The following is a 26,012-nucleotide window of genomic DNA, read 5'->3' on the forward strand; positions in this document are numbered from 1 at the left end:
GAGTGCATAGAAGGGAATAAATCATAAGGAGATTGGAAAGGTCAAAACCCTTCTCCTTTTCTCATAGGAAGAAAGATCCTTCCTGGAAGTTCATCAAGCAGAGCATGTGAAACAGCTCATGAGGAAACCACCAGAACAGTGAGTAAGACTCAGTTACTTATCCCTGACCTAAGCAGGCCATCTGACTTCTGATATTCCTCATCATTCCTCCCTGATTCTGTGGAGGGGGTCGACTGTTATGTCACCCCATTCTCCCCAACCAATCCTTTATAGACACTCTGCCTCTTTTCTCCTTCTCAGTGACAATGGACACCTCCCTTGAGCTAAAATGGCAGGACTCAGAAATTTTCTTGCTTACTTTATTACAAAGTTGGATACAAATGAAAAATGACTGAACAATAACAACAAAAATGACTTTATGTGCCTCCAGGGAAGGGGAGAAATCACATAAAGAAAGACCCTTCTCTAGACCTCCATGTTTTTTCTAGGCAATTTGCAGGTTGGTCTCTTGTGGTATCGTTTAAAAGTGATCATTTAAACTATGTATATATTTTTGCAATATGTATATAATTAAATGTTTGGGGTGTTTGTGATCCCCTCCCCAAAATAATCAAATCAGAGACTTTTTCTTAAGAAAGGCAAAAAGGAGTTTTATTGCTTTCTCATGAGAAAGGACACACCCGGCATCGCGCAAGATGGCTCCAGCCAGCGCGCACGTGTGTGTGTGTGTGTGTGTGTGTGTGTATATGTGTGTGTGAGAGACAGAGAGAGAGAGAGAGAGAGAGTGCAGCTCAAAGCCAGTTTATATAGACCCTAACGCGGAACCCCCACCCACCCACTAGCTCCTCTTCCCATTGGCTGGGTTTCAGAGCTCACAGTCTAAGGACGGAAAATTTTCCCCAGCAACAAGGTTGCAAAAAGGCGCCAAACAAGGAACTGTTGGTTCAGCAGGAAAGTAAGATAAAAGGAGGGGAGGGCCGGAAAGCCTGGACAAACAAGATACTTTTGGGGACATCGCTCGATGTACTCCCTTATCTTGTTTACATATTTGTGTAATCAATAACCTAATCTCCCCCTGTCCTGTTTTCTTATCAATTGTGTGGGAACCAACTGTTAGCATTCCTCACAGATATATAATGAACATCAATTATGACATTTAATAAAAACTCAGTTCAACAAGCTTTTATTAAATGATACAACTATTATACAGACAAAAAAAGTCAAAACAGTTCTTACCTTCAAGGAATTTATATTCTACTAGGGAAAACAAGATGTACCCAGATAAGTAAATATATGTATGTATGTATGTGTGTGTGTGTGCATGTGTGTATAATTAAAGAGCACTAACAGCAGTGGATGGACAAGAATGAAGGACAAACAACAAGAAAAAATTCATTTTAATGTACTTTATATACCAAGCAGTACTTTGAGGAGGACAAGAGCATAAAGATGTAATCAAACCATGATAACATGTAACAACTCAAAACATGTAGCACAGGGTAAGAGTAACAGCCCAAAGTAAGCCTTCAATAAATATTTAAGAAATAAATGAACCCTGCTAGGGTTAAAATTACTGTACCTTACATTCCATCAAGTACTTTTCTATTCAGGGACACCAACCTCCTTGCTGTTCCGTGAACAAGACACGCCATCTTCCAACCCCAGGAATTTTCTCTGGCTATCCCCCATGCCTGGAATGTTCTCCCTCCTCATCTCCCCTGCCTGGCTTTCTTCAAGTCTCAGCTAAAATCCTACCTTCTATAGGAAGCCTTTCCCAATCCCTTTTAATTCTGGTGCCTTCCCTCTATTGATTATTTCCTATTTTTCCTGGTTATAGTTTTTTTTAACCTATTTGTTTGCTTGTCTCCCCATTAGATTGTGAGCTCCTGGATGGTAGGGATTGTCTTCTGCTTTTCTTTGTCTCCCACTCCAGCACTTAGCACAATGTCTGGAACAAAGTAGGAACTTAATAAATGTTTTACTGATTGACATTTTCCTCTGAAATTTCACATTTCTAAATTAGTATTGTCATGATGGCTGGCAAACAAAAGCACTACGCAGATGCTAAAAATGGAATCTTAGTAAAATGGATGAGGGTGTGGCACTTGTATAGATATGATACCTTATATTTTATAGCAACTTAAATTTTTCAAAGCATATAACTCATGTGTAATTTCACAAGCATCACAGAATTCTAAGGATCCTTCCTTGAATTTGTTGTTAATGACATTTTGTTCAGTTGTTTCAGTTATGTCTGACTCTTCCTGACCCCATTTGGGATTTTCTTGACAAAGATACTGGAGTGACTTGTCATTTCCTTCTTCAGCTCATTTTAAAGATGAGGAACTGAGACAAACAAGGTTAAGTGACTTGCCCAGGGTCACACAGCCAGGAAGTGTCTGAGGTCAGATTTGAACTCAGGCAGATGAGCCTTCTGACTCCAGGCCTAGCACTCTATCACCTAACTCCTTCATTTGCATTTCCTAAATAAGCTTCCCACATACTTACGCGCTATGGGAGCATTGAGGTAGCCTAGAACAGAAATTATTACGTGCAGGTAACAAGCACAGAGAAATAACATGACTTCACAGAAATTTCCCTACAAAGATAACACAAGGAAGAGATTCTGACATCCACATAATGGGAAAGAAGGGCATCATTTTTTGAATAATTTATGATTTATTCATCCACCTCAGATCTATTTGGGTTTATTTATCTACAGAGAAGAAGAGAAATCCTGGTTCCAACGGAGGATCTATGAGTGGGATCCTTATTTTCAGTTCCCAAGTCGTATGATTGGTGCTACTGTATTAGCCTTCATCTGCTTATATCTTGTAAGTAAATCAGATCCTTTTCTAGGTTACAAATATGGGAAGATAAGATCACTTTATGCAATAGACATGCTCTTAAGAAACTGTACAAAGTGAATTTTTTTCAACACCTTTGTTTTAAATGTCCTAAGGTGAACTCACTAGTTAAACTAACTGTATAATAATTTTTTTTAAAGAATCCTCTTCATAATTTGATTAACCCCAGAGGACAATCAAATGGGGGGGAGGGGAGACATAGGACTAATCTGCCGTTTCTGTGCTTTTTCAGAGGACAGAGAGGAAAAAGCACCAGCCCAAGTCCCTAGGAACCTCATCTACTAGCCTAGAATAAAGATTTCATCTAGCTTTGTGGAATGGATTCAAACCAGTGCATGCTTATTACAAGTCCCAGTGGATAGAGGGTCTGGGTTTGGAGGCAGGAAGGTATTTACCTATTCTGCTTCTGCCATTTTCTAGTTTTATGCTCATGGTCAACCACTTAACCTCTATATGCCTCAAACAACTTACTAATCATAGGGTTTACATTTTCCATTACTGAGGGGAGTTTTCACACTGCTAGGGATCACAAATCTTTCATATTTTCCATGTAAGTTTTAAGAATTTCAGTTCAAGGTATAAAAACTGAATGGAGTTATCTCTGAGTATCTAACCACGTAAATGATCCAATTCAATTCAGTTCAAGACTCTTATATAAAATGTTTTTGTAAGTATCATGGTCCATTAGGGGTTGTTGTTTTAGACTTTAACTAATCTCAAACATAATATTGTAGTTTGCTTAAAACACTGCAACGTCAATATATCAGAGTAATACTTTATTGTCATGATCATACTGAAAAAGATTTGTATATTTTAATGAGCAGCAAACTCAATATGGCAGCTCACATAGACTTGGGATGAATTAAGAGGCATAGCTTCCTGCAAGTGTTCATTCTCAGTATCCTCTACTGTTTTATCATCCAAATTATGCCCCCTAGTTTTGGGTGATCCCCAGTGTTCTATCCTAGGCCCCCTCTTCTTACCACTATACTCTCCCTTGGTGTCCTCATCACTTCCTATGGGTTTAATTATCATTTCCATGCAGATGGCATACACACACACACACACACACACACACACACACACATATATATATACATGCATGCATACATATATTAATATATACATACACATACACATACACATATCTGTGTATATGTGTGTATACCCAGTTTTTCCCCTAAATTTCAATCTTGTATCACCAGTTACATATTGGACATTTCAAATCAGATGACCCACAGACATCTCAAATTCAACATGTCTAAAACAGAACTCATTATCTTTCTCCTCTTCCAAACTTTCCTGTTTCTGTCAAAGGTACAACCATTGCCAGATCTGATAGTATTTTTTTTTTTTTCAGGTCAAAGGCATCATCATTCATTCATTCATTTATTCACCCATTCACTCATCTTCTCAGGTTCATAACCTTGGCTTTATCTTTGACTCCTCACTTTCAACCCAAAGAGCAGCCAAATCTTCTTTCTCCACAACATCTCTCACCTGACTCCCCTTTTCTCTACTCACATAAGGACCACTGTAGTTCAAGCCGTCATCAACTCTTACCTAAATTATTGCTAGGGTCTGCTATTTGGTCTGCTTGTCTCAAGTCTCCCCACTTTAATCCATCCTCCATATTGCTGTCAAAGGAATTTTCTTAAGTATAGATCTGACCATGTCATTCCCCTACTCAATCAATTTTAGTGGCTTTCTATGATATCTAAAATAAAATAAAAATTCCTGTACTTATCTTTTAAAGTCCTTCACAACCAGGCCCCACCCTATCCTTCCAATCTCATTGGACATTACTCCTCCTTCTGCACTCAGTAATCCAGTCAAATTGGCCTTCTCTCTGTTCCTCACACACAACAGCTCCCATCTTTGAGGCCTTGCACAGGCTTTCCATCAGGCTTGTAACATATTCCCTCCTTTATTCTGTTTCCTAAACTCCCTGTCTTCCTTCTGTAGCAATTAAAAATCTTTGAGAGACATAATTTCTAGGTATTTAATCATTTTAGTAATAAAGCGAGCACATTTATTAATAAAAAGTTGGTCATTTGGCTGTCTCTCTTAGACCAAGGACAATCATGTCTGGGCTCATGACTTATATGTTCTTTTGGAAGAGGAATGTTCAAAAGGATGGCTATCAACTCTGCTTAGTTAATAATTAATGAGACAATGAATATTATAATGAGGTGCTGGATCTGGACTTTGATTATGTCATCCACTTAAATTCCTCCCAGCCTTGGGTAATCCATCCAAAGAATTTACGCCCCACCTAAGCCTGAGCAGAACACAAGGGATGCCACACCTGGGTGGGATCTGAAGAGAAAGTTAGTCCCATCTCATTATTAGCAATGTCTTTCAAGAGACTGAACTTTTGAAATCAGGACTTTAGAAAAAGGGGAAACTCTGGATCTCCCCAAATCATTGGTTATTAATAATCATTTCTCTCACTTATTACATGTGGTTCAAGCACTTCTATATGAAACCATTCCTGACAATGACTTCAGCCCCCCCTTCCCAATCACTTAGTATTTATTTCTTTTACATTTATTCTGTATATGTTTATATATGTATTTGTTGTTTCCTCTATCAGAATGTAAGTTCCTTATGAGTTGGGATTGCTTCATTTATTGTATTTATATCCCCAGTGCCTAGGATTGTGCCTGCTTAATAAATTTTTGTTGATTGATCAATTAATAAGATGGAGAAATCCAGAGGAGGCCAACCAAAATGATTCAAGGCTTCATGTACATGCCTAATAAAATAATAATAACGCAAATAACAACAACAATAATAATATCTAGCATTCATATAGTGCTTTAACACTTGCAAAGCACTTTACAAATATCTCATTTTGTTCTCATAACACTAGGAAATAGGTGCTATTATTGTCTCCATTTTACAAAAGAGAACGCCAAAGCAGAGAGAGGTTAAATGACTTATCCAACGTCACCCAGCTATTAAGTATCTGAGACTACATTTGAAATCAAGTCTTTTTGACTCTGAAGCCAGCACTCTATCCACTATACCACCTAGGACTGATTAAAATAACTGGACATACTTAACCTGACGAAGGGAAGATTCAGGGAAGACATAATAGCTGCCTTCAACAATCCAAAGGCTGATAAGGTGGAAATGGAATTTGGCCTATTCTGTTTGGCCATGAAGCTCATAACTACTTAAGTAATAAGGAAAAAATGAAAAGGATTAAGTTAAAGCTTTCTAAAAATTAGAACAGTCCAAAAGTTGAACAGGTTGCTTCAGGGTATGGTATATTCCCTCTCTTTGGAAGTCCTCAAGCAAAGGCTGGATGACTACTTTTCAGGTAGGCAAAAGAGGAAATTATGGATTGGCAGGGTATGGCTGCCTAGTTCCCTCCCAACTCTAAAATTCTATAGCAGATTTGGGATGAATGTGAAAAGTCATCTCGTACAATACTTATGTAGACAGGAAAGCCCCCGTGGGACCTACTTTGTCTTTACTGGTGAGTGTGTGAGTGCAAAGTCACATGGCCCTCCATATCTAGCCATTCTCAATGATGCTTCACATCCTGATCCTCTTCTTCTCATCTACCATTACATTTCACTCTGGACCATTGGATTTCTAGAGGCCATACCCTTAGGGTCTTAATCCACTCAGCTTTGAACTCCTCCTTTGGGGCCCATGCTGTCCTGACTACCAGCCCTAGCCATGTTTCACATGCTTCCCCGATTCATTTTCTTGTCCTGGCACATGCCAGATCACTAGTCTGAGTACATGAGTGCAAACTCTCATGTGCCATTACATCCATCGGGCCTCAGCCATGCTTCACATCTTGGCCATTTTCTTTCCATCTGCCCTTTCAGTGGTACTACACTCACCTGATCACATGACCTCTGGCTCCAGATATAATGCCCTGTGGAACTTAATACATTCATCTTAGAAACTTCCACCCTAGGAAAATTTGTTGTCTTGACTCACTGAGTGTGTACGCATAAAGTCACACGTCTCCTTTGTCATTTTCTTGCCTGCTGCTTCTATGCATACACTCTCTTTCCTGCTTACTTATTTACTACTGCTCTTGTTACTTGAAAGGGTGTATCATTCCTATGGCTCCAATATCCAACCCTATGATTTCCCAGCCTAAAACACCCTCTCTGGCCACCTCTCCCCTCTATGAGTTGTCTCCCCCTATTAGAATGCAAGCTCTTTGGAGGCACAGACTGTCTCAGTTTTGTATTTGTATCTCATGTAGGTAGCACAATGCTTGGCACATACATCGTAAGCACTTACTAAATTGTTTTTCATTTATTCTTTCTTAGATACAGTCCATCCTTCTAGCCTATAGATATCATTTTGGACTCTGCTACCCGAAATGTTAGCAATCTCCCTTAGGTTTCTATTTAATCAACACACCCTCATTGCCTTCATCTAACTCTGATAAAAATGCTCAGCAGAATGCAGGCAAAGAAAAAGCCCTGGGGTACTCCACTAGACATCTCTCTCTAAGTTGACACTGATTACTATTGTTTGGTCCAAACATTCAAACCATTCTTTGTGGGAAGCAGGGTACGTAGAAAAGAGGAAAGAGAGATGGAAGTACTTGGAGAATTTGGGTTCGAATTGTAGCTAGGCCACTTGCTTTCAGTAAGTACTTGCAAAATGAGGGAATTGACTAGATGATCTCAAAAGTTCCTTCTAGGTCTAAATCTATGAGCCTATATTAATCCATCTAATACCATTATCATCTAACCCATATCTTTCCACCATGTTCTTAAGGAAAGTATATGAGATTTTGTCAGACACTTTTCCAAAATCCAGTTATGTTCTATCTACAGTATTCTTTTATCTGCCCATCTAGTAACCTTGTCAAAATGAGGCTAGTATGGCATAACTTGTTGTAGAGGATGCAATCTGGCTCTTAGTAATCACCACTTCCTTTTCTGGATACTAAAACCCCTACTAAGACCACTACATCTCAGTCACTTTTCCTGAATCATTACCCAGCTCCTACCTATTTAGCATATATGTCCCCCAAGATTCTGTTCTGAAACCTCTTCTCTCTATATACTCTCTTGGTGACTTCATTAGCTTACAACAGTATAATTGTTATCTCTATGCAGATGGCTTCCAAATCATCCATGATCTTTCTCTAGGCCCATATCACCTGACTACTTGCTTCCACTTGGCTGTTCTAACAACATCTCAAACTTAATTGGTACAAAATGGAACTCATTCTTCCTTCCCTTTATTCTATCCCTCTTCCAAACTTCCCAGTTTCTGGTAAAGACACCACTCCAAGTCATCCAAATTCACATCAGAGTCATCCTTGACTTACCTCTCCCTTGCCCCAATCCCCTTATTCCCAGCCAATTGCCAAGTCTTGTAGATTCTAACTTCACAAAAATCTCTTCCATCTGTTCCCTTCACAGAGTCACTACCCTAGTTCCTTCTCTCATCTTTCACCTCAACTGTTTTGATAGCCTCTTTATTAGTCTCCCTGCTTTCAGTCTCTCTTCTCCAATCCATCTTTGATGGAGCTACCAAATAAGCATTCCTAAGATTCATGTTTGACCATGATGCTCCTCTGCTCCAGAATCTTCACTTCCTCCCTACTGCATAAAATACAAACTTCTCAGTCTGGTATTTAAAGTATTTCATAACCTGGATCCCATCTACAATTCCAGGCACTTCATCTTACTTTACTTACATTACTCTGTGCTTTAGCCAAAATGGCATACTAGTTATTCCCAAACTCAACATTCTATTTCCAATCTCTGGAACTTCTCTCATTCCTGGAATGTACTCCTTCACTACCTTCATTTCTTAGGATCCCTAGTTTCCTTCAATGTTTAGCTCAGGTGTCAATTCCTACAATGAAGAGTTTCCTGATGCCTCCACTCATTAGTGTTTTATCCAATATCTAATTACTCTTGTATTTACTTACTAGTACAACTTGTGTTTCTTAAAGGACCCTTAAAGTTAAGAAGTTTCATTTTCATCTTTGCATCTTCAATGTCTTATATATAGTAGGTTTTTAATAAATGTTTATTGAATTGAATTGCCAAAGAAGATTCTCTAAAAACCCATACCAACCCATACTTCGCATCCTCAGGATTTCTACCTAAATTTTAAAACGCCCTTCATTGCACAAATGCTAGAACTAATTCATCTGCCAGAAGCATCCTCTGGATGGGGCAGGAGAAATTTTACCAGGAATGTAAGTCTAGACTGCTAGGTAATCTAGGTCATGCAGTGGATAAAATGATGGGCCTAGAGTCAAGAAGATCTGAGTTCTGAGGCAGCTAGGTGGTCCAGTGGATAGAGTACTGGCCCTGAAGTCAGGAGAACCTGAGTTCAAATACAGCCTCAGACTAAACACGTGACACTTACTAGCTGTGTGACCCTGGGCAAGTCACTTAACCCCAACTGCTTAAAAAATTTTTAAATAAAAAAAAGACCTGAGTTCAAGTCCAGCTTCAGACACTTACTAGTTATGTGACCCTCAGAAAGTTGCATAATATGTACTGGCTCAACTGTAAAATGGAGATAATAAAAGCACTTACCTGATAGGATTGTTGTGAGGATCAAATGAGATAATATTTATAAATCACTGAGCCCAGTGCCTGACACATAGTAGGCACTTAATAAATGCTTGCCCTCTTCCCCCTTTCCCCTAGACCAAAATTGACAAATTCTGTTGTTTTCTTTCCTGAAAATCAGGACACTTGCCCTTCTCTAGTCCTGCAGTATGTTTGTTATTCTCCCCAAACTTTCAAAATCATTCAGCAATCAATCCAACAATTCTTTCAATACTCAGGAATGTTAATTCATCTGAGACAGGTGACTTGAAGTCATCAAGGGCAATGAGATACTGTCTTACTGGCTCCTTGCTAAGATTAGGTATCAGCTTCCTGTTAACCATTTTTTTTTCTTGTTCAGACATTTCAAGAGCAAAAGTCATTCTTCTTGCCAGGGAAAACAGAAACAATGCAGTACTTGAACCTCCTTCTTTCTGCTGTCAGGTATTGTCCCACAACCTCCACCAGCCTCAGCTCCACAGCTATAGACCGCTTGACATGATTTTTGCAGGATTATATCAAGCCCACATATTATTCATCCTCTGTTATCTACCCTTGTTTCCAAATTACTTTCATATCTTTTAAAAAAAATCTAAATTGGTTGTTAAGTTCTCTGGGCTTCTTCATTAATTTTTTTTTTTTTTTGCCTTTTGGTGAGGCAATCAGGGTTAAATGACTTGCCCAGGGTCACACAGCTAATAAGTGTCATGTGTCTGTCGACTCCAAGGCCAGAGCTCTATCCACTGCACCACCTAGCTGCCCCTTTCCTAATTTTTGTTTTGTTTTGTTTTTGTTTTTGTTTTCCTTCATTGATTTTTCAGATAATTGCCTCATTGTAATTATTTCCCTTCAGGTTCTCAGAATTTCATGGAGGCTTTTACCACTTCTCCTCTGCTGACTTTTCCTGGAGAATTTTAGTCCACACTTTTCTTCTGAATCATTTGAAATCAGCTTTCACAAAATCTAGGGATTGTCAGATTATGTTCGGCTTTCCTCTCTCCTGTCACAGACTCTAATATGGAATGGTCATCTCCCCTCTCCCCTCTCAATGTTCCCATCATTTCAACCCTCAAACAACCAGTTCCTCCCTATTCATGAGAATTTGTTCAGGTACAGAATTTCCTGTTGTTAGGTCTTCCACCTTTTAAAGTTTGAAATCATCTTTAAGTCAAGAAGTCATTAGCTTCTCTTTTTTTTTTTAGATGGGACAGTCCCAGAAGATATCTAGATAATCAAAATCTCCCATCACAATTAGATCAGGCCTCTGTGCCAGTGATAGGTGAGAAAACTGACCAAGATGTCGTAGCTAGTTAGTAGCAGAATGGGCATAAGAATCCATGCCCAAGTCTACTGATTCCCAATCTGATGCTTTTTCCACAGGTAGGAATCTATGATCATTATAGTTTAGGCAAAAATAAAACCATGTTCTTGCTTGGATTGTTCATGTAATGTCAGAGAAAAAAAAACAGAACACAATGTAAAAAAGAGATGATTTTTATTATTTTGCCTGCATCATCCCCAAAATCACCCTCAAGCCTTCCTTTTATCTACCAATGGGAATATGACCTTGGATTACTTATAACAATTTGATTCAATTTAATGAGTTCCCATCTGGATGTCTGGACCTATATTTATTTAATGTTCTAACATGGTAGAAATACAAAACATTTCTTACTTTTCAATGCCATTCAAATAAATCAGAACCACATTGAGACTAGAGAGAATTTTAAAAGAGGTAAAGAGCCTGAATGACCTAAAAGAAACAGTTTTCAGAATAACATTGGACATTGTGTGTGTTGGGCTATGCCATGAATAATGACAATATTTCTAAAACCTTTCCTCTATTTCTCCCCCAGTTTATTATAATTGAATTTTGCATCTACACATACATTGTACAAGAGCTAGATGTATTTGAGGGGGGACTGGAGAGCTACATTGCTTCAGTTAATGATACAGGAGTACTGACACCAGCTATTCTACAAATAAAGGAGCTGATTACCGTGGCAAAAGGTAAACAAGTCCCTGTACAGTTATTGTGCTATGGGTGGCTGAGATTGCAGTTCTGTGAAAAGAAATAATCACAGCTCTAAGCTTATTTTACAGCTTGGCTCTTTCTCTTAAACCAACTAACAAAATAAAACAAAATCATTTTTACAGAATAGTTTGGAAACAAAACCATCCTGAAAACAGGGCTTTTGAGGAAGAACAGAAATTAGAGAAATGGGGAAAAAGAAATTTTATCTTTTAAAAATTACTTTCTACTCGACTAATGGTAGAATAAAACATTCTAGAATTTTTCATTTTCTCTTTTTATTATTTATGTTTCTCCTTTTAGTTTCACTTTTCCCCTTTTATTTATCATCTCTTTAATACTTAAGATATTTATGATAATTAAGGATCTATGATTTTTGTCCAAATAGGCTTCCCCTCTCATTACACCTCATTTGCTATTTTTTTTTTGAGGCAATCAGGGTTAAATAACTTGCCCAGGGTCACACACCTAGTGAGTATCTGAGGGTGGATTTGAACTCAGGTCCCCCTGACTCCAGGGCCAGTGCTCTATCCACTGCACCACCTAGCTGCCCTAAATGTGAGCTTAATGAGTTGCTGTAACCAAAGACAATTCATCACCAGGTATCCTACCTTTTAACAAGGAGCCTCTCCAAAATTAAAATCCTTTGATGACTAACATATATAGGCCATCACCAGTCCTTTATTCAATGCTTTTTCAATTTGGTATAAACTATCAAGGCATTAATAACCTTGAATAACCCATGATTTCCATACCATCATGAAGCAATAGAGTAGGATTTTAGTGGATGTAGCCATTTATTAATGAATTAAAATACATGAAAACTTAATAGGGTGATTCTGTAAGAGGTTTGTAAACTTATGAATTTTCAGTTAATGTCATTTCATAACTCCACAATTAATGTTAAAAACTAGTTTTCTGTCATAAGCTCCTTCTGGTTGAAGTGTTGGTAATAGTGTTCCCAGACTGAGGAGTCCAAGCAACAGGTCAGCATGGTATAGCAGAGGGAGCCCCAGGTTTAGAGGACATAGATTTGAATCCCACTTCTGCTACTTTCTAGCCCTAGGACCTTGGCCAACTTCTGCCATCTCTTTGGGCCTCTGTCTTCTCACCTGTGAAGTGAAAGGACTGGACGAGATTTACTCTAAGGTTCCTTTCATCTCTAAATCTGATGATCCTAAATCATGGAAATGGGCATCTCGCAGAAAGGGGTTGAGACACAAAATAACTGATGTAAATGATCTCACCATCATATGATTCAAGAAGCATTAAGACATAAGATGAGACATAAACTATCAGAGGTGGAAGGAATCTTTGAGATCATCCAGTCCAACTTCTTTACAGGCAAGGAATCTGAGTCATAGATAAGTGAAATGACTTGCTGAAGGTTAACAGTAGTGTTAGAGCTCAAATTTGTAAGTACAAGTGTTCTCTCCTTACTATATCACGGTGTCTCAGAAGTTTATGTTTGAGTTTTATTTAGATACAGTAAAAAAATTTTTTAATATAAAAAACTATTGAGGCTGCTAGGTGGCACAGTGGATAGAGCCCCGGCCCTGAAGTCAGGAGGACCTGAGTTCAAATCCGGCCTCAGACCAAACACTTGACACTTACTAGATGTGTGACCCTGGGCAAGTCACTTAACCCCAACATATGTACATATATATATATATATGTAAACTATTCTTAGCATGTGGGCTATACCAAAACAGGAGGTAGGCTGGATGTGGTCCATGGGCTGTAGTTTGCTGATCTCTGATTTAAAACAGCAAAGGAGACTGAAAAGGATTGGTTAGATGGATAAGGAGGACAACTGGGAGATATCATGAAAATCCATAGCGGACAGAATAACCTGAGGAAGAGTATGGTCCATGTAGGATGAGGACTGTTTGTTGGGAACTTCGAGGAGAGTAGTTTTACATAAAATGATTATCATTTGGAAGACTGATTGTGAAGAATTGAGAAGTAAATGAGAGGAAAGGGAGGGGAGGCAGTGAATGTAGAAAACTTTTTCTAGGAGTTTAGCTGAGATGGAAAAAGAGATAGAGGATGATAGCTTGAAGGTTTTTGTTTTGTTTTGTTTTGATAACGCCATCAAGTGTTGTAGACACTCTGCAGCCTAAGATATTTGCTATATTTGTTGGTCTTATATGTTATAACTGTTGATAAACTGAGCTGACAGTTGACAAAAATCTATCTTTTTCACATAAACTGTTGTCTGTACATGTATACCAAGAGTGTGCAGGGACCAGCTTATAATGGATGCAAAAGTTGATTTCTAAATTTCCAGTGTGAGCATTTATACCTTGGACATAGGCAAATGCTACAAACTGGGTTTTGGTTTATTATTTTATTGATTAATTATTCTAGACTTAAGAAAGTCATGGAAAAATATTAATAATATATATAAAACTTAAAAGTAAATCCTGTGTACAGACATACCCTCCCCTGGAGAGCTATTTGTTAAATATTTCTCAGCATACCTGTGTTCCTCAAGTTGTATAAAGATGGTCCCAATTATATGAATAATGCATCCTCTGAAGTGGTTGCATGTATTCTACTTTACACTATTTAAAGTTACAATTATGCAAAATAGGATAGTTAGTTCCAACCCAATGCAAATAAGTAGCATGAATTCAAATAATGCAAACACATCTGGAGGATTCATTATACATACTAACTGGGAGCTTGCCATAGTTCATTTTTTTTTAACTAAAGTATAGGACTTTATATTTATCCCTATTAATTGATCGTAGATTGATCCAACAACAGGTGATCTAGTCCATCCACCATAGCATCTTCAATGAGTGGTCAGTCATCCAACTTATGCTTGGAGATCTCTAGAAATAGGAAAAGTGCTGGCTCCTAAGGCAGCTCATTCCATTTGTGGACTCTTCCAGCATTTGTTTGTTTGTTTGCTTATTTCTTTATTTGTGCTGAGCCTAAACCTACCTCTCTGAAACTTCCAACCTTTGCTCCAAAGTCTGTCCTCTTGGGCCAAGCAGAACAGGTCTAATCTGTCTTTCTTATAATTTTTCAAATACAGCTTCATTTCCTTCAGTCTATTCTTCTATGGGGAAACTAGGTGGAACAGTAGAGAGAGCACCAGCTTTGGAGTCAAGAAGACTCCTCTCCCTGAGTTCAAATGCAGCCACAGACACTTACCAGCTGTATGACCCTGGGCAAGTCACTTAACCCTGTTGGCTTCAGTTTCCTCATCTGTAAAATGATCTGGAAAAGGAAATGGCAGACCATTCCAGTATCTTTGCCAAGGAAACCCCAAAATGGGGTCATAAAGAGTCAGACACAACTATCAGATGGCTCAGTGGCAAAGTGGATAGAATTCTGGCCCTAAAGGCAGGAAAACCTGAGTTCAAATTCAGCCTCAGATACTGTCTAGCTGTATGATCCTAGACAAGTCATTTAAACTCTTTGTGTCTCAGTTTCCTCATCTGAAAGATAGAGATAATAATAGCACCTACCTCCTAGGGTAGTTTTGAAGTCTAAATTAGGTAATGTTTGTAAAGAGCTTTGCAAACTTTCAAATACTGTGTAAATGCTAGTATATTGTTGTTGTTGTTGCATCATTTGAGTCTTCCTCTTGTGAATATGTTCTAACTTGCCAATGTCTTTGCTATAGCCAGAACTGAGCGCTGAATTCTAAATGGAGTCTACCCAGATCAGAACACAACAAAATTATCATTTTCATAGATAGACAGACAAACACACAAATAGATAGACAGACAGACAGATAGATCAATGCGGCCTAAGATCACATTACCCCAAGATCACATGCCTGCCATATTACACTGTTAACTGAAATTAAGCTTGTAGTCCACTGAAACCCCAAAATCTTTTTAAAAATAGGAATTCTAGTCTAGTCATGCTTCTTACACCCCATACTAATGCACTTGACTTTATGAACCAAAGTCTAGGACTTCACGTTTCTCTCTATTCAATTTCATTTTATTACAATCAATTCTGCCCATCATCCCTGCCTATCAAGATCTTTGTGGACCCTTGACTGTCACCTAGCATTAGCCATACCTTCCATCTTCATGTCATCTATGTTTTCGTCAGAGTCATTGATGCAATAATATGTCAAGAATCTGTGATTTTGTTGGTGGAGCACAACCCACATATAATTTAGTAAATAGGTATTAGAGAATTGCCTGAGGCTCAGATAGGCTAAATGAGAAATAGGATTTGAATCCAGGTCTTTCTCACCCCAAATCCAGCACTCTATCGATATGTCCTGATGAGTTTTAAATCACTGAAGAAACTCACTCCAGGTTGTTATTAATCTTTGATCACTACTCTTTGGGTGCAGCCATTTTTGGGAATCCACCTAAAACTGTACTCTCTTCTAGCCTTCATCTTTCCATCTTTTCCACAAGGATGTTATGAGACTTGTCAAATGCCTTAGTTAGGATATTTATGATATCCCTCTAACCTACTTGTTTAATAGAGAAGAATCAAAGAATGTTTGAACTGAAAGCCACCTTAGAGATCATCTAGTCCAAAGGTTCTTAACCTTTTTTTGTATCATGGGGGACCCCTTTGGCAGACTGATGAAGCCTATGGACCCCATCTAAGAATGATGTTTTTAAATAATTAAAGAAAATGTTACATTTCATTTAGAGGTTAGAGAAATTAAAGACATAACTTTTTCCCATCTGAATTCATGGGCTCTTTGAAATCTAACCATAGATTCCCTTGACCCCAAGTTGAAAACCTTTGATCTAGTCCAGTCCCTTTATTTTACTGAAAGGCCTAGAAAGGTGAGGTGACCTGCCCCAAGGCCACATAGCAAGTTAGTAACAGAACTGGGGCTAGAACACAGCTGCCAGGCTCCCATTCTTTCCACTACACCAAGGAAAGGATGATCAAGAAATTTTAACTACTCCCACCTTCTTCTGCATCAAAATAGCTGTCCTACAAGGAGCTTTAAATGAAACACACTTGGGTTGTCAGACATCGAATGAGATGGGAAGAGATGAGAGCTAGGTATTTACTCATTCCTCTGCTCTTGGCCACATGCTTTTCATCCAGGAGTGTGCTGAAGCCAGCTCTAACCTGCTTGGGAGACCCATCAATAAATTTTCAGGGTTAGAATTTACACCTCAGAAATTGGCAATGGCTACAAATCAGGCTTTGTTTTGTTGACTACTGAGACTTAAGAAAGTGTTATTAATACAGATTAAACTTTAAAGATCCCCCTCCCTGCCCCCGCCAGTGATCTCGGTTGTTGAACATTTACCAACACATCCTCTTTTTCATCCCTTTCCTTCCTTGTCTGTCTCCTTATTTTGCTTGATCAGAGAATCCCAGTCTAGAGAGAATCCAAGAAATCTAAATCTATTTCCAATTTTGTGGGAGAGAATAAACTTTAGCTTTAAAAGTTCCTGTGACAAAGGTACATAACTCCTCAGATTGAAATTTGCAAGAAAAGGAAATCCTAAAAATAAAAACCAGCACTTAATCACCTTCCTTCTATTTTCCTTCTCTCTCTCAATTAACTGACACAACTTAATTTGGCCTAGTCTTTCACTTTAAGCACTGAAGTCTTCTCCCCTTCCTCAATCAAAAAGAAAATGTTATGAATTATCAATTCTAGTTATAAACTCATAAAATGTTAGAACAGGAAGGATCAGCAAATCAATCATATGTTTTAGAGTTGATAGGAGTCTTAGAGATCACCTAGTCTGACCAGCTCAATTAACAGCTGAGTAAATTGAGGTCCAGAGAAGCTCAGTGGATTGTTCATTTTCACAGGGCTAATAAAAGGAGACTTAGGATGTGAACTCAGGTCCTCTGACTTCAAGTCCGGTGCCCCAATGATGCCATATTGCTCTGTTTGCTATGAAATGTTGGAAGTCATCCTTCTTTAATAAATTAAGATAAGAATCTTAAAGATTAATGAATGTTGCCAAATCAGTACATGACAGTTTAGCTTTTCAAAATATTTTCTCCTCTCTTCTTATTTTAGCATGAAAATGTTAGGAGAGAAGGAAGGATTAAAAATAACTATGGCTAGAGAGAGAATATAGAGGGGGCAACCCAAAAGACTCCAGCAAAAAATTTACTTACTACCTGAAAATAATAATTCATGCCATAGGAATCAAAATAGATTCTCTCCAATTCTTTCTCATACATAAGGCACAGAGTAGTGTGGTATGTGGTACAGAGAATTGGGTTTTAAGGAGCTGTCTGAGTATTTGAAGTAGGTATTGTGTGGTAAAGAGAAAACATTAAGATGCCTTTTTTGTTGTTATTACAGGCGTTTGGATGCTGACCATTTTTTCTGCCTCCCTCACTTGTATAAGCTATTTATTTCACATTTTAGCCTGCTACAGGTAAGAATATTGAATGAGTCAATGTGCCATCCAATACCCCTCCCCTGTGCTCCAGCATAGTCAACAAACATTGTTAACTCACTCTCTTTTATATTCTAAGCCATGACATTCATAAACCCATTCAAGTAGAAAAAAATGAAATCTAGACAGGTCAAAGGGAAATATCAACTCTTAAGTAAAAGTTACCACTGATTAGTTAGAGCAGTATCTGCTCAGAGTTTTAGTGATAATGAAAGAGTAAAAGAGGAACCTGTGAACCAAGAAAAAAAAGAGTTGAGATGTCTGTGGGGCGCTCTGATTGTCCAGCAGGCTATTGGTGATGCGGGACAGGCGTTCAGGAGAGAAATGCGGGCTGCAACTAGGAGTCCTCCAAGTCGAGATCATTGAGTCCGTGAGAGTTGATAATATTACCAAGAGAGTGTAGACACAGAAAAAGATCAGTATCCCAGCAGGAACTTGCATATTTACAAACTGAAAAATAAATAAAATTCAACCTGAAGCCTTCAAAAATTACCAAACTGGGGAGCTCATTTAGGTCTTGTCTACAATAACCAAGACCTAGATCTTACTATTTAGTTCTACACACACCCCACGTGTGTGTGTGTGTATATGTGTGTGTGTGTGTGTGTGTGTGTGTGTTTCTGTGTGTACAGGATGGGAGCAAAGGGCAATAAGAGTGAGGAGAAGAGAATAAACATTTATATAGCACCTACTATATGCCAGGCACTGTGCTAAGCATTTTACAAATATTATTTCATTTGATCTTCACAACAATATCACTTTCAGTCCCAAGAGATCAGTAGCCCTTCCTGGAGACAGACCAAGAGAGTAGTGATCATATCTCTACCTAGATCAGGGGTGGGGAACCCGTGGTCTTCTAGGTCCTTGGGTGTGGCCTTTTGATTGAGTCTAAGTTTTACATAACAAATCATTTTATTCAGGGGATTTGTTCTGTGAAGTTTGGATTCAGTCAAAGGGCCATACTTGAGGACCTAGAGGGCCACATGTGTCCTTAAAGCTGAAGGTTCCCCACCCCAACCTAGATCATACCACCTTGGAGTCACTTAAAACTTCTAAACCCCCAGAACTAGTTCTGAAAACAACAATGTGAAAAAGCCTGAAGCTTAAAACAATGCCTCTTCCCCTCCCACACTGGCAACAGAGCCCAACATTAACATAAAGTTCATAATCAAGAAATAAGATGGGAAAATGAGCAAACAAAAAAAGAAGAACTTGACCATAAAAGGCTACTATAGTGACAGGGAAGACCAAAACACAAATTCAGAAGAAGATAATGAAGAAAATAATACCTTAAATAACAGAATTGGCCTAACAGAAAAAGAAGTACAAAATCTCACTGATGAAAAAATTCCTTAAAAATTAGTTTCAGGCAAGTGGAAGCTAATGAATTCATGAGACATCAATAAACAATAAAACAAAGTCAAAAGAAGAAAAAATAGAAGAAAATATGAATATCTCATTGGAGAAAAACAATATGTAAACCTATAAAACACATCAAAGAGAAGCAGCATAAGAATTATTGGCCTGCCTGAAAGCCATGATCAAAGAAAGAGCCAAGACATTGTATTTCAAGAAATTATCAAGGAAAACTGCCCAATATCCTAGAATAAATAGAAATTAATAGTAATGATATAATATATAATGTATATATTATGTATATAGTAATATAGTAACTTAATAATTAAGTGAAATAAACAGTAAAATAGAAATGGAAAGAATTAGCCAATCACTACCTGAAAGAGATGAAAACTCCTACAAATATTATAGCCAAATTATAGCTCCTAGATCAAAGAGAAAATACTTCAAGCAGCCATGAAGAAATCATTCAAATACCATAGGGTCACAATCAGGATCACACAAGATTTAGCAGTTTCCACATTAAAAGAACATAGGGCTTGGAATATAATATTTTTGGAAGACCAAGTAGCTAGGACTATAATCAAGAATAGCCTACCCAACAAAACTAAGTATAATCCTTTGGGGGGGGGGGGATTGATATTTAATGAAATAGAGGACTTTCAGGATTCCTGATGAGGAGACCAGAGTGGGATAGAAAATTTGACTTTCAAATATAAGACTCAAGAGAAGCATTAAAAGGCCAATAGGAAAGAGAAATCATAAGGGACTCAATAAGGTGGGAGGATGATACATGTAACTTCTAAGAACTTCATCATTATTAGGGCAGTTGGAAGGATTCTACATAGAAAAAAAGGTATGGGAGTGATTTGATTATGTTGGGATAAAGTAAAAAAATAGATAGGTGGGAAAGAGGGATGCCCTGGGATAAGGGGGAAGGGAGAGAAAGAATGTATAAAATTATTTCACATAAAAGAGGTGAAAAAGAGCTTTTATAGTGGAAGGGTAAATGGGGGGGACAGGCAATGCTTGAACTTCACTCACATCTAAATTGGTTCAAAGAGGGGGAAATATATGTATATGTATATGTATATGTATGTATGTATATATGTACACGCATATGTAAAATGTGTGTGTGTATATACACACACAATTGGAAGTAGAAATCTATCTTACCCAACAGGGAAGTAGGAGGGGAAGGGGATAAGAGAAGGTGTGGGGGGGTGATAAAAGGGAGAATAGATAAAAGAAGGCAGTGATCAGAAGCAAAACAGACTTTAGAGGAGGGACAGGACAAAAAGAAAGAGAAAAGGACGAACAGAAGAAAACAGGATTGAGGGAAATGCAGAGCTAGCAATCATCATTGTGAATGTGAGTAAGATGAACTCACCCACAAAATGAAAGTAGATAGCAGAATAGATTAGGAAGCAGAATCTAAAAATAGGTTGTTTAAGAGAAACACACAGAACAGATAGACACACAAAGAGCTAAAATAAGAGGCTGGAGCAGAATCTATTATGCTTCAGCTGACATAAAAAAGTCAGGAGTAGCTATCATGATCTCAGAAAAGCAAATGCAAAACCAGACCTAATTAAAAGGGATAAGCAAGGAAACTTTTCCCTCTCAAAGCCAGACAAATCCAACCATAAAATAAATAAGAAAGAAGTCAAGGTGATGAATAAAATTTTAGAAAAGTTACATATAACAGACCTCTGGAGAAAACTGAATGGGAATAGAAAGGCATATACTTTTTTCTCAGTTGTACATGGCACCTTCACAAAAACTGACTATGTTTTAGGGCATAAAAACCTCACAACCAAATGCAGAAAAGCAGAAATATTAAACAAACTCTTCAGACCATCATGTATTAAAAACCACATTTAATAAAGGGCCATGGAAACATAGATTATTGTTTTTAATTTTTATTTTGAATATTTATTTCTTTTTAAATTTTGAGTTCCAAATTCTCTCTCTCTCTCTCTCTGTATATATATATATATATATATGTAGAAGGCAAGAAATATGATATCAATTATACATGTGAAGTCATGCAAAACATATTTCCATATTAGTCATATTTCCAAAAAAGAGAAGGAAGAAAAGTTAAGAAAGTGAGAAAATTATACTTCAATTTGCACTCAAACTTCATCAGTTCTCTGTCTGGAAGTGGATAGCATTTTTTCATCATGAGTCCTTCAGAATAGTCTTGGATCATTGTATTGATCAGAGTAGTCAAGTCTTTCATAGCTGATCATCATTACGACATTGCTGTTACTATGCACAATGATTTCCTGGTTCATCTCAGTTCACTTTTCATCAGTTCATATAGGTCTTGTCCTGTTTTTCTGAAACCCTCTTGTCATTTCCCATAGCACAAGAGGATTCCATCACAATCATATGCCATAACTTGTTCAGCTATTTTTCAACTGATAAGCATCCCTTCTATTTCCAAATCTTTGCCTCCATCAAAAGAGCTATATTATTACACTATAAATATTTTTGTACATATAGGTCCTTTTCCCTGATCTCTTTGGGGTACAAACCTAGCAGTGGTATTGCCAGGTCAAAGGTATACATCATTTTATAGCCCTTTGGGTCTAGTTCCAAATTGTTCTCCAGAACAGTTGGACAAGCTCACTACTCCATCAACAATTCATTAGCCCCTCCGATATTTGTCATTTCTGATATGTGTGAGGTGGTGCCTCAGAATTGTTTTAATTTGCCTTTCTCTAATCAGTTGTGATTTAGAGCACTTTTATATGACTAGAGATAATTTTGATTTCTTCTTCTGAAAACTGCCTATATCCTTTGACCATTCATCAATTAGGGAATGCTCATATTTTTATAAATTTGACTCAGTTCTATACTCAGTATATATTTGAGCAATGAGGCCTTTATCAGAGAAACTTTCTGTAAAAATTATATTACTTCATTGTCTATGGTACCTTTGAGCAAAATGTATCTTCCCTGATTATCTTTTTTAATTAAGTCTATTTTTATTTTTGCTTTGTTTGAGATGATGACTGCCACCTCTGCCTTTTTTTTTTAAAGTTCAGTTGAAGCACTTTAGATTCTGTTGCAGCTCTTTATCTTAAGTTTGTGTGTGTGTTTATGTTTCAAATGTGTCTCTTGTAAACAATATATTGTTAGATTTGGTTCCTAATCCATTCTGCTGCTTCTGTTTTATGGGTGAGCTCATCCCATTCAGAGTTATGATTACTAACTGTATATTTCCCTGTCCCTCCTCAAAAGTCTATTTTGCTTCTAACCACTGCCTCCTTTAATCTGTTCTTCCCCAGCCACTCTTATTTCTTCCAGGAATTCATGGGTCCAATTAGCATTTTTCTTTGAGGCTGTGGTTATAGCTGTTTTCACATTGCTTTCTTTTTCTGAGTTTACGTCTTAGTTTTCCCTGCCACATTGTAGTAGTGATTTAAGGTCAAATTCCCTTTTTGTTGTTTGTTCATTTTTCCAGCCTATTTCTTGACTTTAAATTTTATGTTAAAGTTGGGCTCTGCTCCTCTCGGGGTAAGAAGGCACTGTCCCAAGCTTCATGTTATTTTGTGTTGAGTTTTCAGAGCTAATTCTGTGGATCTGCAAGTTTTTGGTGCTTCCAGGGTGGGATTATCCTGGGAGAGGTGTTGTCACTGCTCTCTTGGTCTGCCTTCTGCTCTTTACCCAGGAAAGGCCCTTCATTCCCTGTAGCCACAAGTGCTAAGCTCTTTTGGAACCTTGGAACTGTGACCAGGGCCCCTGATCCCTCGTAACTGACTCCTCAGTGAATTCTACCAAACATTTACCAATATAATATAAACTACTTGAAAAAATAGGTAAAGAAGGAGTTCTGCCAAATTCCTTTTATGACACATATGATTTTGATACCAAGGAGAGCAAAACCAGAGAAAGAAAACTATAGATAAATTTCCTTAATTAATATCAATGCAAAAATTTTAAATAAAATACATCAAGGAGATTGATTACAGCAATTATATCATAAAGATCATAGCACTATGACCAGGCAAGAGTTATACCAGGAATACAGAACTGGTTCAATATGAGGAAAACTATCAGCATATATTAATAACAAGAACAAAAAATCATATAATTATCACAATACATGCAGAAAAAGCCTTCGACAAAATATAACACTCATTCTTATTAAAAACACTAGGAAGAATGGGAATAAATGGCATTTTTCTTAAAATGATAAGTAGTATCAATCTAAAATCAAGAGCAAACATTGTCTGTAAATAGGGATAAACTAAAAGTCTTCCCAATAAGATCAGAGGTGAAGCAAGGATGTCCATTATCATGACTATTATTCAATATTGTACTAGAAATGTTAGCTATAGCAATAGGACAAAAAGAAATTCAAGGAGTAAAAATAAGCAATTAGAAAACAAAACTGTGACTCTTTGTAGATTATATGACATTATACTTAGAGAACCCTAGAGAATCAACTAAAAAATTAGTTGAAACAATTAACAACTTTAGCAAAGTTACAGAATATAAAATAAACCCACATAAATCATCAGCATATACACTACCAACAAAACCCAGCAGAAAGAGGTAGAAAGAGAAATTCTATTGAAAATAACTGCAGATAATACAAAATACTTTGGAGTCTGCCTACCAAGACAAACTCAGAGATGCAATTACAAAACACTTTTCTTACAAATAAAGACAGAGTTAAACAATTGGAGAAAAATTAATGTTCATGGATAGGCTAAGCCAGTATAATGAAAATAATAGTTCTACCTAAGTTAATTTATTTTATTCAGCATCATGCCAATTATACCAAATAATTATTTTTTTTTTGGCTAGGCAATGGAGTTAAGTGACTTATCCAGGGTCACACAGCTAGTAAGTGTCAAGCGTCTGAGGCCAGATTTCAACTCAGGTCCTCCTGACTCCAGGGCCAGTGCTCTATCCACTGTGCCACTAGCTGCCCTTCAAATAATTATTTTACAGAGCTAGAAAAATAATAATAAAATTCATCTGGAAGAACAAAGAGTCAAGAAGAATGTCAAGGGAATCAATGAAAAAAAATATAAAGAAAGGCAGACTAGTAGTACCAGATTTCAAACTATGTTATAAAGCAGTAACCATCAAAACAATCTGGTACTGGTTAAGAAATAGAGTGGTGGATATTACTACTAGGTCTGTATCCCAAAGCCATCAAAGAAAGGGAAAAGGACCTGTTTGTATAAAATATTTATAGTGACTCCTTTTGTGGTGGCAAAGATTTGGAAATCAGAAAAAAGTCCATCAATTGGGGAATTACTGAACAAGCTGTGGCACATGTTGTGATGGAATACTGTTGTGCTATAAAAAATGACAAGCAGGATGGTTTCAGAAAAACCCTGGAAGACTTATATGAACTCATGCAAAGTGAACTTAGCAGAACCAGGGGAACATTGTACACAGTACAATAGTGTAAAGATGATCAATTTTGAAAGACTTAGTTACTCTAATCAAGACAATGATCCAAGACAATTCCAAAGGATCCATGATGAAAAATATTATCCATCTCTGGAGAGAGAGAACTGATGAACTCTGAGTGAAGATTGAAGCACACTTTTTAAACTTAGTCTTTATCCTTTTTTTGTTTGTGTTTTCTTTTGCAACATGGCTAATATGGAAATGTTTTGCATGACTTCACATGTACAACTGATATCAAATTGCTTGCTTTCTCAAAGAGTGGGGAGACCAGGAGGGAAGGAGAAATTTTGAAACTCAAAATTTTTTTAAATGAATGCTAATATTTTTACATATAATTGGGAAATAGTTAAAGAAATAAAATTTAATGGAAAAACAAAAACAAAAACATACCAAAAAAAGAAAGAATCAATTAGGAAGGAATAAAAATCATGTCAGGAATAGGTCTCTTCCAAATCATATAGAGGTTGAACAAAATGGCCTACTGGCTAAGATTGTTCTCTTCTTTCCATAGCTGCCCTTTAACCCTGGACTATATCCAACAAGTTTTCAGTCACTCTCAACTAAATGCACACAAATAAGATGTTGTCTCTGAGATCCTGGACTCAGGTAGCCTCTAGGAATTGGACTTACTATCTCTAGTAGTTGAAAGATCGGCAGAATTATATGCCTGAGTAGAAAATATGGCATCAGTGCCTAATGTGTATGTCCTTGAGTAGATGAAGAACTTCGATCAATATTATCCCACCATTCTATGGTCTTCAGACCTGGAGAAGCATTTGAAGGAGAGATATAGTAATCAGGCCCACACTGGTAAAGATGCAGCAGGGTGTGTATCTGGGGGTGAGGTGTGGAAGGAGTTGGACTGTTGGCTAGCAGGCCATCCACCTAAAGGAACTCAGGTTAAGATTTTGAATGAGGTCAATGCATTTGTCAGTACCTTGTGCTTCACACTCTATGACGCTTTCCCAACTTACTCAATGGAGATTACTTATCCCACCAGTTTTAGAAGGATCAGCTGCTCCAGACTTTTCAACAAAGCTTTGCCTACACCTTGGTACTAGTTACTTCTGTGAACTCATTTTGATGGTTTACCTTTGCAGATTAGAGCTTGAACTCAACCTTTTACAATTTTAACTCTAGCATGTTTCCTTCCTCTAGGACCATTAATTGCTCTCTAATTAGTAGGCTGTGTTTGTACGTACTCCTTTATCTGTATGAAAATAATAATTGAGTGAATAGGGGTTTCAGTAGATTGCAAATTCAATATGAAACAGAGTGATGTTGCCGTCAAAAAATCTAGTACAATTTCAAACTACATTCATAGACCCATATTATCTAGAATAAGAAGGTTTACAATCCTGCTGGACTCTGCCTT

General features: G+C 37.4%; 1 protein-coding gene across 1 annotated transcript in view; it reads left to right on the plus strand.

The window, feature by feature from the left end:
- Positions 1-26,012, plus strand: part of LOC114040841 (stimulated by retinoic acid gene 6 protein-like) — a 161,601-nt gene that overhangs the window by 57,048 nt on the left and 78,541 nt on the right. Inside the window, exons 8-11 of the mRNA XM_027859044.1 lie at positions 68-138; positions 2,723-2,834; positions 11,287-11,440; positions 17,743-17,818. Coding sequence (XP_027714845.1) covers positions 68-138; positions 2,723-2,834; positions 11,287-11,440; positions 17,743-17,818 — 413 coding nt within the window. The remainder of the gene's footprint in view (positions 1-67; positions 139-2,722; positions 2,835-11,286; positions 11,441-17,742; positions 17,819-26,012) is intronic.

Source organism: Vombatus ursinus, unplaced genomic scaffold, assembly GCF_900497805.2.
Source record: "Vombatus ursinus unplaced genomic scaffold, bare-nosed wombat genome assembly UNPS02014158.1, whole genome shotgun sequence".
Classification (NCBI taxonomy): domain Eukaryota; kingdom Metazoa; phylum Chordata; class Mammalia; order Diprotodontia; family Vombatidae; genus Vombatus; species Vombatus ursinus.